Below are 13,842 nucleotides of genomic sequence, written 5' to 3'. Positions count from 1 at the left end.
GCCTTCTGAAAGTCCAAATACACCACATCCACTGGTTCTCCTTTATCTATTTTACCAGTTACATCCTCAAAAAATTCCAGTAGATCAGTCAAGCATGATTTACCTTTTGTACATCCATGTTGACTTTGTCCGATCCTGTCACTGCTTTCCAAGTGCTCTGCTATTGCATCTTTTATAAGAGACTCTAGCATTTTCCCCACTACCGATGTCAGGCTTACTGGTCTATAATTCCCCGCTTTTTCTCTACCACCTTTTTTGAATAGTGGGGTAACATTAGCTACCCTCCAATCCATGGGTACTGTTCCAGAGTCTATCGATGTAGTGTCCGTGTGTAGATAAAGACACTGAAGACAGGAGTTGGTTCATAGGTATTTACTAAGCAAGTCTGGGGGGGGGTTTCTAAAGGATATACACAATACACAGGCTTATATAGCCCAAGTGGCAATTACCGGCATTACGCACACCTGGGGCTCTTAAAGGCACATACACCACAATTCCTCCCCTTCTAGCTAACTAGTACATCATATTTTAAGTAATTATTAATTACATGTTATATGCAAAATAATATACATTGCTGTATTAATTAATTCTAAGTTAGTCTCTCAGGAGGCTTCCTGACTCGGTCCGGATAACGCCTCGGGGGTGTAGTAGTTTCTGGTGGTGTAGTAGGTTCTTCTGGCAAGGCTGATTCGGCTTGAAGGCCAGTGTCGGGTTCATCGGGTTCCAGTATCACCGGATCGGAGGTAGATATGGGTATCTCTACTTCATCATTAGATGTATAGCGTGGTGGTGTAGGTTGTCCCTTTTCGGATGACTTGATGATTTGGTCAGCATGGCGCCTTATTATGCTTTCTCCGATGTCCACGGTATACATCAGTGGTCCTAGTCGTGTGCAGATAGTTCCAGGCTGCCATTTCTCGGTACGGTAGTCCCGGGCCAAAACCGGTTGGCCTATCTGGAAGGCCCTAGTTGGCCTTTGATTCATGCCCTGAAACTGCCGGTTCTCCACGTCCCTTCGGATGTTGGGCTTGACCAAATCCAGCCGGCATCTTAGGTTTCTATTGTAGAACATCATGGCGGGAGTTTGGTTTGTAACCATATGTGTTGCATTCCTATATGCAAATAAGAAGTTATCCACCTTGTGCTGAAGTTTTATGTCTTCATTACCCATGGCCTTGATGGCCTTCTTAAAGGTCTGGACAAACCTTTCAGCCAATCCATTGGTGGCGGGATGGTATGGGGCGGACGTGTAGTGCTTTACCCCATTGTTCTTTAAGAACTTTCTGAATTCTTCGGACACAAATTGCGGTCCATTATCAGAACATATCTGTTCCGGCAGCCCATTCCTGGCAAATATGGTCCTTAATACTGTGATGGTTTTTTCCGTGGTGGTGGAGGACATCTTTATTACCTCCGGCCACTTGGAGTGTGCATCAACTGCGATTAAGAACATGGAGTCCATAAATGGACCAGCAAAGTCGATGTGCACCCTTTGCCAGGGAGATGAGGGCCACTCCCATGGATGTAGAGGGGCCTGTGGCGGAGCATTTTGGACCTTCTGGCATCCTAGGCAGCTCTTGGTCATGTCTTCGATGTCTCCATCGATACCTGGCCACCATACAAACGCCCTAGCTAGGTTCTTCATTTTCACTCCACCCAGATGCCCCTCGTGAAGCTCCTTTAGCACTTTATCCTGGAGTTTGGGTGGAATCACCACTCTGGATCCACACATCAAGGTTCCTCGGCACACTGACAGCTGTTCTCCTCTTTGCGAGAATGCTGGCCATCCCTTCATTGTTAAATCGTAGACCCGTGAGAGAGTAGGGTCATTTCTGGTCTCCCTTTCAATGGCAGAATTTGTCACCGGTAGACATTCCACTATGGTAGAGTGGAATATCTCTACTGGGTCTACTGTAGGTGCCTCTTCTATCGTTGGCAACGGCAGGCGTGATAAACCGTCAGCATTCCCATGCTGTTTTGACCCTTTGTATTCAATGTTGTATTGGTGTGCCCCTAGAAAAAGGGACCACCTCTGTAGTCTTTGTGCCGTCATAATGGGGACACCTTTCTTAGGGTTGAATATGGAGGTGAGGGGTTGATGGTCAGTCAGCAAGGTAAATTTTTGTCCGTGTAGGTAATGGTTGAATTTCTTCACTCCCCATACCAGGCTGAGTGCTTCCCTGTCTATCTGGGAATAGTTACGCTCAGCTGAGTTCAATGAGCGTGACGCAAAAGCTATCGGCCGTTCCGAGCCATCAGGGAATCTATGGGACAATACCGCTCCTATGCCGTAAGGGGATGCATCGCACGCCAGTCTGATTGGTAGTGATGGGTTGTAATGAGCCAAAACTTTCTCGGATGTGATTAAGCCTTTACATTTATGGAAGGCACGTTTACAGTCTTCGTCCCATTTCCAAATCACTCCTGTGTGTAGAAGATCATTAAAAGGGTGTAGAATAGTTGATAAGTTCAGTAAAAATTTATGATAGTAATTTATTAATCCCAGGAATGACCTTAATTGTGAAACATTTTCAGGTGCTGGGGCTTTTATAACTGCTTCAATTTTTTCAGGTGACTTATGCAACCCTTCCTTATTAATTATGTGGCCACAATATGATATCTGATTTTACCGGTCTTGCCTTAAAAAAATTTGGAATTGCTGTACCTTCCACTTTTATTGAGGCGGTGATGCCTTTCAAGGTTCCTAGTTTCTCTTGAAACACTTCTTTGGCGTTGGCCAAGATGTCTTTTAATCGTTCAGGTATGATGTCATCATTGTTTTTTTCCTTACTGGTCACCGTCAGTGCCTGAATGGAGTGCCAGTCTAAACGTATCTTCCTTATCCATTCACGTCCCAACAACGGTGGACCACCATCTTGTAGAATGTATAAATACAACTTTTGTATTTCTTTGCCGTTGTATACCACAGGCACCTTTATTTTTCCTTTGGGGTATACTTTCTGCCCCGTATATGTTTTTAAGATAATGGATGTGTCTTTTAGAGGTATATGCGAAAATAGCCTCTCGTAATCTCGTCGATTTATTACGGTTAGAGCTGATCCTGTATCTAGCTCCATTTTAACTGGGGACCCTGCTATTATGAGGGTAACCCAAATGGTCTGGTAATCTTCATTGGCAATTACATTATGTAATTTGAGAGAGCTTAGTCTCTTGTTCCCGGAGTCGCTATCGCTCTTCTGGTCTTTGGAGCTACTGTCCGTCATCATTTGTACCTTTCTGTGCTTTTCCTTATTGATTCTTTTCCCGTTAGTGGATTTTTTATTTTCAGATTGGCATACACGTGGAATGTGTCCCATCTTTCCGCATCGCCTGCATGCTTTTTCTTTGAACCAGCAATCCCTCTGGTCATGGTTGGATCTGCCGCAGCGATAACATCTCTTGAAACCCCGTGTCATTTCATGGGTGCCGAAGTCCTGTGGCCTTTGCTGTATCTTTGCCGCTCCTATTGCACTGAAAGCCTTGTCCAGTGTTAAATCTTTTCCAGAAGATACCTTTTTTTGTGTTTCTACACTTAGGGGATCGCAGATGAATTTGTCTTGCAGAGAATCTGCCAGTCCTGCCTCGAATTGGCAGTGTAGGGTATCAACAATCTCCTCAAAATTCTTGTCCATCGGTTCGGCTGGAGTGATTAAGTTGCGTAACAGCTTGTATGTTTCTGCGCCCATTAGATCCAGAAGCACTGAAGCTTTTTTTTTATCTTCTATTCCATTTGCGGTGCAAAACACCTCCACTCTTTCTACATATGTGGTCCAATTCTCTATCTTGTTATCAAAAACATCAATATTGCCAAAGTTAGGCTCTGTTTCGTTATCAAAAGCATCAATATTGCCAGACTTAGGCATTTCAAAAAAAAAATATGGCGCTTCCCGCGCTTTTTTTTTTTCTCTCTGTAGCAACGATATGGCGCTTCCTGCGCTTTCCCGCCGCTGCTACCGATAACAACGCTGTTTTACTGTGGTTTCCGTTTATTCACTGTTGGAGACTCGTTCCCGACGGAGGTCTAAACGCTGACCTGCTTGCCGCGCCGGCCGTCTCCCGAGTGCACCCTCCCAGTCCGTTATTGCTTGCCTCCGATTTCGCTGCCTGTCTCAGCTGTAGAGCCCGACGCTGGAGCCCCAGCCTGACGCCCAGGAAGGATTAGCGCAGTACCTGCCACCAGCTTGGCCAGCTGGTGAAACCACAGTTTCTATAACTTCCTTGAGTCTTCTGGATGCTGGAGGAATCGATGTCCTTGAGGTGCTGCCGAATTGCAGGTAAGTCCGTTTCCACTTCGTCGCCACTGTAGTGTCCGTGTGTAGATAAAGACACTGAAGACAGGAGTTGGTTCATAGGTATTTACTAAGCAAGTCTGGGGGGTGGTTCTAAAGGATATACACAATACACAGGCTTATATAGCCCAAGTGGCAATTACCGGCATTACGCACACCTGGGGCTCTTAAAGGCACATACACCACAATTGCTCTTAAAGGCACATACACCACAATCGAGTTCTGGAAGATGACCAGCAATGCATCTACTATTTCTAGGGCCACTTCCTTAAGTACCCTGGGATGTAGATTATCAGGCCCTGGGGATCTATCAGCCTTCAGTCCCATCAATTTTACTAACACCATTTCCCTACAAATACTGATTTCTTTCAGTTCCACCCTATGTTCCCCGGCATCTCTGGGAGGTTATTTCTGTCCTCCTTTGTGAAGACAGAACCAAAGTATGAATTTAGTTGGTCTGCCATTTCTTTGTTTCCCATTATAAATTCCCCTGATTCTGACTGCAAGGGACTTACGCTTGACTTCACCAATCTTTTTCTCTTCACATATCTATAAAAGCTTTTACAGTCAGTTTTTATGTTCCCGGCAGGCTTACTCTCATATTCTATTTTCCCTTTCTTAATTAATCCCTTTGTCCTCCTTTGTTGACTCCTAAACTGCTCCCAATCCTCAGGATTATTGCTTTTTCTGGCCAATTTATATGTCGTCTCCTTGGATCTTATGCTGTCCCTAACTTCCCTTGTTAGCCACGGTTGAGTCACCTTTTTTGTTTTATTTTTATGCCAAACTGGGATGAACAAATTCTGTAGCTCATCCACTCCCCTCTCCCACAGGTGAAGGAGGTGTGAACGACCCGAACAAAGATCAGCTCTCCAAGACCGAGGTGTCCCTCACCCTCACCAACAAGTTCGACGTACCGGGGGGAGAGAATGAGGAGATGAACGCCCGCACTCTGCTCTTTAAGTAAGGTGCTCGCTTGGGAGAGGAACCGCTTAAAGATTTTATAAAGGAAGACTTGCATTTCTATAGCGCCTTTCACAACCTCGGGACGTCCCAAAGTGCTTTACAGCCAATGAAATACTTTTTGAAGTGTAGTCACTGTTGTAATGTAGGAAATGCGGCAGCCAATTTGCGCACAGCAAGCTCCAACAAACAGCAATGTGATGATGACCAGATAATCTGTTTTAGCGATGTTGATTGAGGGATAAATATTGGCTTCAGGACACCGGGGAGAACTCCCCTGCTCCTCTTCCAATAGTGCTGTGGGATCTTTGACTTCTGCCCGAGAGAGCAGACGGAGCCTCGGTTTAACGTCTCATCCGAAAAACGGCACCTCCAACAGCGCAGCACTCCCTCAGTACTTCTCCAGCCCTACAACACTCCGAGATCTCTGCACTCCTCCAGTTCTGGTCTCTCGCGCATCCCCCGATTTCCATCGCTTCACCATTGGCAGCTGTGCCTTCAGCTGCCGAGGCCCTAAGCTCTAGAATTCCCTCGCTAAACCTCTCCGTCTCTCTCTTTTGGTCACCTGCCCTAATTTCTCCTCATGTGGCTCGGTGTCAAATTTTGTTTGATAATCGCTCCTGTGAAGCGCTTTGGAACATTTTACTACGTTGAAGGCGCTATATAAATGCAGGTGGTGGTGGTTGTTTGCCGGGGATGGCGAGCCAGACGGACGAGTGACCCATTCCCTGTCTCATTCTATTCCAGCACGAAACGTCTCATCGTTGACATGATCCGATTCCAGCCGGGTGAGACCTTGACCGAGATCCTGGAGACCCCGGCCACCGCGGAGCAGGTGCGTAACAAAGCTTCCGGATTGTTCCAAGGTGGTGTCTGCTTGCCCAAGGGAAGGGAGGGGACCTGCAATCCCTGGCAGCTCGAGGCCCAGTCTCGGGATCGGTCCAGTGCGTGAGCGATGGGACCTGGCTCTGTCCTGGCGATTTCCCCCTCGCGCACGCAGTCAGCGCCTTAGTTCTATTCTGCCAACCAGGGAAATTCTGGGATGGAGACTGTTCCCATTGCAAGAGAAGGGGGCAGAGGGAAAATAAACTACAGGACTGTTAAAATTTAAATGGGACCTGACTAGGCACTTGATCTGAGTATTAAACAAGGCTTTAATCAACTGTTTTACAACATGGAGATCAAGTTGTGTCCTTCACTAGTTCCTGCAAAAGAATGTCCTGAGCAAGCTGGGCCCATGCCCGAGTATTTATACTCTCCCTGGACAGCGCCACCAGCAGGCCACCCAGTATCATTTCATAAGTCATTTCCACATGAATAACAAGATTCATGTCAGGACCCGAGAGAGCAGATCCGGTAAAAACTATTTCCTCTGGTGGGGGGGATCCCACAACGAGGAGGCACAATATTAAAATTAGAGCCAGGCCGTTTGGGAGGGAAATCAGGAAGCACTTTTTCAATGACCTGACCAGGGCAGGCAAGTGGCACAGTCCGCTTTTCACTGGCACAAGGGACTGTCTAAACTAATTGCCTTCTCCATCCTGGGAACCTGGAACGCTCTTCCCCCAAAGGGCTGTGGTTGCTGGGGATCAATTGGGGCGATCAAGTTCGATAGATTTTTGTTGTGTAAGGGTGTCGAGGATTATGGAGCCAAGGCGGGTAATTGGAGTTAAGGTACAGATCAGCCATGATCTCATTGAATGACAGATCAGACTTGAGGGGCTGAATGGTCTCCTCCTGTTCCTGTGTGACAGGCTTGAGGGGCTGAATGGCCTCCTCCTGTTCCTGTGTAACAGGCTCGAGGGGCTGAATGGCCTCCTCCTGTTCCTGTGTAACAGGCTCGAGGGGCTGAATGGCCTCCTCCTGTTCCTGTGTAACAGGCTCGAGGGGCTGAATGGCCTCCTCCTGTTCCGAATGTAACAGGCTCGAGGGGCTGAATGGCCTCCTCCCTGTGTAACAGGCTCGAGGGGCTGAATGGTCTCCTGTTTGTGTAACAGGCTCAAGGGGCTGAATGGCCTCCTCCTGTTCCTAATGTAACAGGCTCAAGGGGCTGAATGGCCTCCTGTTCCTAATGTAACAGGCTCGAGGGACTGAATGGCCTCCTGTTGCTACGACTACAGAACTAATCGAGGAATGCTGTGTGCTGGCAGAGAATAGAAGTGTAGTGTTTTATAAAAAAAAAGTTTTAAAAGGTTTTTGATGCGAATGTTCACCCGGAGCCAAGGAGGTCCCGCTGATGGTGCCTGTTTTCCTAGGACGGTGATCACCAGCGCGCCATGCAGCGGCGAGCGATACGAGATGCCAAAACACCCGAGAAGATGAAACGGAACCAGGTTCAGTCGGATGAGAACCAGATGTCGCTGAAGGAGAAGAAAGAGAAAATCGCTCACAATCTGAAGAAGCTGGCAAGCCTGGGGAGAGTGAACCCCCAGAACAAGTACCAGGACCTGATCAACGACGTCGCCAAGGTAACGACACCCAAGCTGCTGATTTCCTTCGGGACGCTGGCCCCATGGGCACCCACCAGCCTCGCTCCGTGGCTCCTATTTAAGTGCGCGCGCTATGATGGTGCGTGTCAGCAGGATATCCAACTGTGGGTGGCATCACAGAGAACCGAATCGTGCCCTTGCCCAGTAACCACCCACACACACACACACACAAAGAACTTGCATTTCTCCAGCGCCTTTCACAACCTCAAGAGCACCCAAAGCGCTTTACAGCCAGTGAAGTACTTTGTGAAGTGTTGTCACTGTTGTAATGTAGGCAACGCGGCAGCCAATTTGCACACAGCAAGCTCCCACAAACAGCAATGTGATAATGACCAGATCATCTGTTTTTGGTGATGTTGGTTGAGGGATAAATATTGGCCCCAGGACAGCGGGGACAACTCCCCTGCTCCTGTTTGAAATAGTGGTCGTGGGATCTTTTACATCCAGCTGAGAGAGCAGACGGGGCCTCGGTTTAACGTCTCATCCAAAAAAACGGCCCCTCCGACAGTGCGGCGCTCCCTCAGCGTTGCCCCTCCGACAGTGCAGCACTGCCCCTCCGACAGTGCAGAGCTCCCTCAGTACTGCCCCTCCGACAGTGCGGCGCTCCCTCAGTCCCGCCCCTCCGACAGTGCGGCGCTCCCTCAGCGTTGCCCCTCCGACAGTGCAGCACTCCCTCAGCACTGCCCCTCCGACAGTGCGGCGCTTCCTCAGTCCCGCCCCTCCGACAGTGCGGCGCCCCCTCAGTACCGCCCCTCCGACAGTGAGTCGCTCCCTCAGTTCCGACAGTGCGGCGCTCCCTCAGTACCGCCCTTCCGACAGTGCGCCGCTCCCTCAGCACTGCACTGGGAGTATCAACCTAGATTTTTGTGCTCAAGTCTCTGGAGTGGGACTTGAACCCACGACCTTCTGACTCGGAGGCGAGGGTGCTACCCACTGAGCCCCGGCTGACACTTGAGGCGCAACTGTTGCGTGTACAGAACGATCACAAGATAATTGAAGATGAGGAGGTCCATCTATCCAGAAAGAACCTACAGTTGCAGCACCTAATTGCTTTTTCAGTGGCTGAAATCATTTCAGGATTGCAGCCGCGCCCATCCCAGTCTGTGTGCGTCATTTCAATCAGTTCTCGGTTGCACCACTAGATGGTGCTGGAATGCTGTGTGACGTGAGGATCGGCAATCTCCATATTACACACAGGTAACAGCACGGAATCAGGCCATTCAGCCCAACGGGTGCATGCTCCACACGAGCCTCCTCCCACACCCTCGTCATCTCAGCCTATCCTTTTAATCCTTTCTCCCTCATGTGTTTATCCAGCTTCCCCTTAAATGCGTCTTTATTTATGGCATTTACATTTCCAACAAGGGGGAGCGTTTATCAACGTTATTGTCCCCATCCCCCTTCTCTCAAACTACCCGCAGGCTGTGCGGGGCGAACTCGGGCGCAAACCTGCCATGTTCCTGTTCGGCATGGCTTATCAGACAGTGTATTGACCCACTCAGCCAATGGGGGCTTTATCAGTTCACCTTTAACGAGCATCAGGTGTGATAGTGTAACGGGTACATTAGCAGGGAAGTAACCCAGAGATCGAAAGTTCAAATCCCACCATGGCAGTTTGGGAATTTGATTAACATTTTTATTTTGAAGAAAATGCTGGCGTCAGTACCAGTGGCCATGAGACTGTCGGATTGTCATTAAAAACCCATTTGGTTCATTAAGGTCCTTTTCGGGAAGGAAACCTGCTGTTCTTACCCGGTCTGGGCCTGTGTGCGACTCCAGACCTGGACCAACACGATTGACTCTTCACTTCCCTCTGAAGTGGTGTGTGAGCCGCTCAGTTGTAGCAACAAGGGATGGGCAATAAATGCCGGCCTTGCCAGCAACGCCCACATCCCCAGAGCGAATTTAAAAATACTTGGCAACACAGACACACAGGGCTGGTTTTTTTTTAAATCTGCGTTGGCGGCTGAGAATTATGTTCGAGCCCGAGGAATGATGACACTCTGCGGCTGAGGAATAAAGACCCGCCAACAGCTCGGACACACACACACATTCGCCTCTTCTTTACGATCCACTCGTGACTGAAGCGAGTTCAGTCCCGGGGCCCTGTGCCAAACTCTCATCTCCCCAGAGGCCGGGCCGATTTACGTAACAAGATCCAGACAAACAGCTTGCTCTCCGCACCGCCCCCCCCCCCCCCCCCCCCCCCCCGGCAGATCTGATTTGAATACAATCGTCTGCCCGGCTATTTTTAAATAAATGAACACTTGTTTGTTTTAAGCTTGTTTCCGATCGCTCGCGAGGCCCATCTGTTTCTGTTGAAATCTGTCACCAGAATGTACGGACCGAGACGGGAAAGATGGGGCTGATTCTGTTTAGGGTTTTTTTTTCCCCCGATTTCCTCCTCGGTCCTTTAGAACTCGCTCGATGTGGTGATTTTTTTTTTTCTTTGACAACTCTGAAGAGCCTTGGGACATTTATCTCACGTTAAAGGCTTTTTTGTTGTTGTTTGATGAGAGCCTCCCTCCCTCCGCTGCTTCGTGCGAGGGGCTGAGCAGTGAGTGTGGTTAGCTATTCGGTCACGGGGGGGCATCGCAGCTCAGCCTGATTCTTTGTGTGTGTGTGCGCGGGCGTGCGATGTGTGCCCACGTGTGATGGTGTTGTGCTCGCGCGGGCACACATCGCACGCACAGGCACACCCACACGCCCGCACACACCAATGTTCCCTTTTAAGCTGAAATAACAACAGAAAACGCTGGAGAAACTCCGCATCTGTGGAGAGAGAAACAGAGCCAACGTTTCAGGCCGAAGACCGTTCGTCAGAACTGGGAAAAAGCAGGAAATGGAACAGCAAGTTCAGGGGCTGGGAAAAGGGGGAGGGGATGAAAGAACAAAAGGAAGGTCAGTGATAGGATAGAAAGCAGGAGAGATTGAGAGACATTGAGAGATATTCAAGGCGAGAGGAGGTGGAAATGGAACAGGTTAAGGAACAAAGGATGGCTCGAGATGGGGGTGTGAATTGCACTGGCAGAATGAAGGACAGCTGTCATGAGGAAGGGAAGGAAAAAAAAAGGGGGGGGCGAAACAAAAAATGTGGATTAAAAAAAAGAAAATATATATATATGTGATAGGGGCCGAGGTTATGATCTGAAATTGTTGAACTCTGTTGAGTCCAGAAAGCTGTAAAGTGCCTAATCGAAAGATGAGGTGCTGTTCCTCGAGCTTACGCTGGGCTTCCGTGGAACAATGCAAGAGGCCGAGGACAGTGAGGTCTGAGTGGGAATGGAGCGGTGAATTAAAGTGACAGGTTTCGACCCGAAACGTTGACTCTATTTCTCTCTCCACGGATGTTGCCTGGCCTGTTGAGTTTTTCCAGCGTTTTCTGTTGTTGAACTCCGTTGAGTCCAGAGGGCTGTCGAGTCCCTTTAAGCTGCACAGCTGTCCGGAGCGCCCACACAGCCGGCTCACCGGCTTTTAAATGCTAAAACCGCTCCTGCGTGGATTTTTGGATGGGCCGCACAGCCTCTTTAGGGGGCCACATTGACACATAGACACCCGCACGTAGACACCCACGCGCGCGCACTCTGTATATTTATCAAAGTCAAGCCATGGCACCTCAACTGAGAACTAGCTCAGCACAAACTGGGATCTTCCTGGTCAGTGAGCCTCTGTACCACACCAGGTGTCACATGCGGGAGGAGGCATTCTCTCTCTCTTGTGTTGAACTAAATTCCCGTCTTTCTTTTCCCCCCACCTCCCATTTCCTGGCCCCCAGGACATCCGAAACCAGCGGCGCTATCGGCAGAGGCGGAAGGCGGAGCTGGTGCGACTGCAGCAGACGTACAGCGGCCTGATCTCCAAGACGGCCTTCTTTGAGGAGCAGACCGACTATTACAACCAGTACATCAAGACGTGCATGGACAACCTGGCCAGCAAAGGAAAGTACGTACCTCCGCTCCGAGGGCGACTTGTTGCCGAGGCTGATAGTGCAGGGCAAGCCTCAAACTTGGAAAGAGCAGAAACACAGAATGATGCAGCGCAGAGGGAGGCCATTTGGCCCATCGTGCCTGTGCCGGCTCTTTGAAAGAGCGATCCAATTAGTCCCACTCGCCCTGCTCTTTCCCCCATAGCCCTGCAAATTTTTTCCCTTCAAGTATTTATCCAATTCCCTTTTTGAAAGGTCCTATTGAATCTGCTTCCACCGCCCTTTCAGGCAGCGCATTCCAGATCACAATAACTGGCTGCGCAAAAACATTCTCCTCATCTCCCCTCTGGTTCTTTCGCGAATGATCTTAAATCTGTCCCCTCTGGTTAGCGACCCTCCTGCCAGTGGAAACGGTTTCTCCCTCTCCACTCTATCAAAACCCTTCGTAATTTTGAACACCTCTATTACAGGAAACTTTGGTTTATCCGGAAGTTGTATGTCCGGAATACTCGATCTAACGGCAAAAATCAGGAGCCGTTTTTTTAGTTCTCGTTCTTTTTTTTCCCCAGTCAAGCACTGCAAGGTCTGTAGCTATAGCAACAGCTTCAGCTAGAGACGCTTGCAGCTGAAGCCGACTCTTTAGAAGCTGTTGCTAAGCAACAGTGTTTGTTGTCAGATACAGAGATGAAAATCTCCGTATGCTTCAACATTAACTTTGTGTGTCCGGCAGTTTTGATATATCCGCAACACGCTGGTCCTGTCGGTGCCGGATATCACAAAGTTTCCTGTAAATCTCCCTTGGCCCCTCTGCTCTGAGGAGAATATGGTATCGCAAAATATCCACTCCCCATCCCACCCAAAACCATGGGATCTCTTGGGAAGAGGCGAGGAACAAGATTTAAAAACCCAGGCCAATTTGGGAGGGGGGAAAGTCTGGGAATGGCCAAGAATAAATCAGAGAGCGATCTTCTCTCCAGCTTTTTTTGGCCTTGATGGGCTGTGGGCCTCGGCCTGGACTTTAAGAACGTGTAGGTCGGGATTTGATAGAAACTGTAGATGAGTGTTTGTAAAGTAAGAGGTTGTTTTTCACCCCCTGTGGTTTGGATGCTGTTTCTAGGGTTTCGAAGAAGCCAGGAGATGTCAAAGGAAAGAAAAGCAAGCAGGTATCCCAGCGGTACACGGCAGCCAGACTCCACGAGAAGGGAGTCCTGCTGGAAATTGAGGACCTCAGCAGCAACCAGTGAGTGGCAGCATTTACACAAACCTGCAAGGTTCCTCTGAAAAGCTGAAGTGTCTTGGGGCTTTCTCAGTTGAGGTTGAGGAAGGGTATTAAAGTGGGTCTGAGTAAACTGTTTCCTGTGATGAAGGGTTGGGGGTCAGGGGCTAAATGTGAGGCAGTTTGGGATAAGAAGGGTGGACAAGTGATGGGATGAGTTTCCAAGGAAGGGTGTGGAAATGGACAGTATAACTGGGGACAAGAGAACATAACAACAACTTGTATTTATATAGCGCCTTTAACGTAGTAAAACATCCCAAGGTGCTTCACTGAAGTATTTTAAGGCACAAAAAAAAATTTAACACTGAGCCACATAACGAGAAATTAGGGCAGGTGACCAAAAGCTTGGTCAAAGAGGTCAGCTTTAAGGATTGTCTTAAAGGAGGAAAAGAGAGGCGGAGTGGTTTAGGGAGGGAATTCCAGAGCTTCGGGCCTAGGCAACAGAAGGCACGACCACCAAAGGCTGAGCGATTATAATCAGGGATCCTCAAGAGGACAGAATTAGAGAAGCGCAGATACCTCGGGCGGGGGGGGGGGTTGAGGGGCTGAAGGAGATTATAGAGATAGGAAGGGGCGAGGCCATGGAGGGATTTGAAAACCAGGATGAAAATTTTGAAATAGGAGCAGGAGTAGGCCATTCGGCCCCTCAAGCCCGCTCCGCTATTGAATGAGATCATGGCTGATCATCCAAATTCAGTACCCTGTCCCTGCTTTCTCCCCATACCCCTTGATCGCTTTAGCCTTAAGAAATATATCCAACTCCTTCTTGAATATATTTAATGATTAGGCCTCAACTGCCTTCTGTGGTCGAGAATTCCACAGGTTCACCACTCTCTGGGTGAAGAAATTCCTCCTCATTTCTGTCCTAAATGGCTTAAATCAAGGCTTTGCTTAGCCAGG

General features: G+C 48.9%; 1 protein-coding gene across 1 annotated transcript in view; it reads left to right on the top strand.

Annotated features, from left to right (window-relative positions):
* iqgap1 (IQ motif containing GTPase activating protein 1) overlaps positions 1 to 13,842 on the top strand; it is an 83,068-nt gene that overhangs the window by 63,935 nt on the left and 5,291 nt on the right. The window contains exons 30-34 of the mRNA XM_085972434.1: positions 5,123 to 5,252; positions 6,000 to 6,087; positions 7,508 to 7,720; positions 11,517 to 11,683; positions 12,784 to 12,906. Of these exons, the coding sequence (XP_085828560.1) occupies positions 5,123 to 5,252; positions 6,000 to 6,087; positions 7,508 to 7,720; positions 11,517 to 11,683; positions 12,784 to 12,906 (721 nt within the window). The remainder of the gene's footprint in view (positions 1 to 5,122; positions 5,253 to 5,999; positions 6,088 to 7,507; positions 7,721 to 11,516; positions 11,684 to 12,783; positions 12,907 to 13,842) is intronic.

The sequence above is a fragment of the Somniosus microcephalus genome, chromosome 32, assembly GCF_052327205.1.
Source record: "Somniosus microcephalus isolate GS21.2 chromosome 32, FLI_Smic_1.0, whole genome shotgun sequence".
Taxonomy (NCBI): domain Eukaryota; kingdom Metazoa; phylum Chordata; class Chondrichthyes; order Squaliformes; family Somniosidae; genus Somniosus; species Somniosus microcephalus.
The sequence above is the reverse complement of the archived record's forward strand: the minus strand, read 5'-3'. Positions and strand labels throughout refer to the sequence as shown.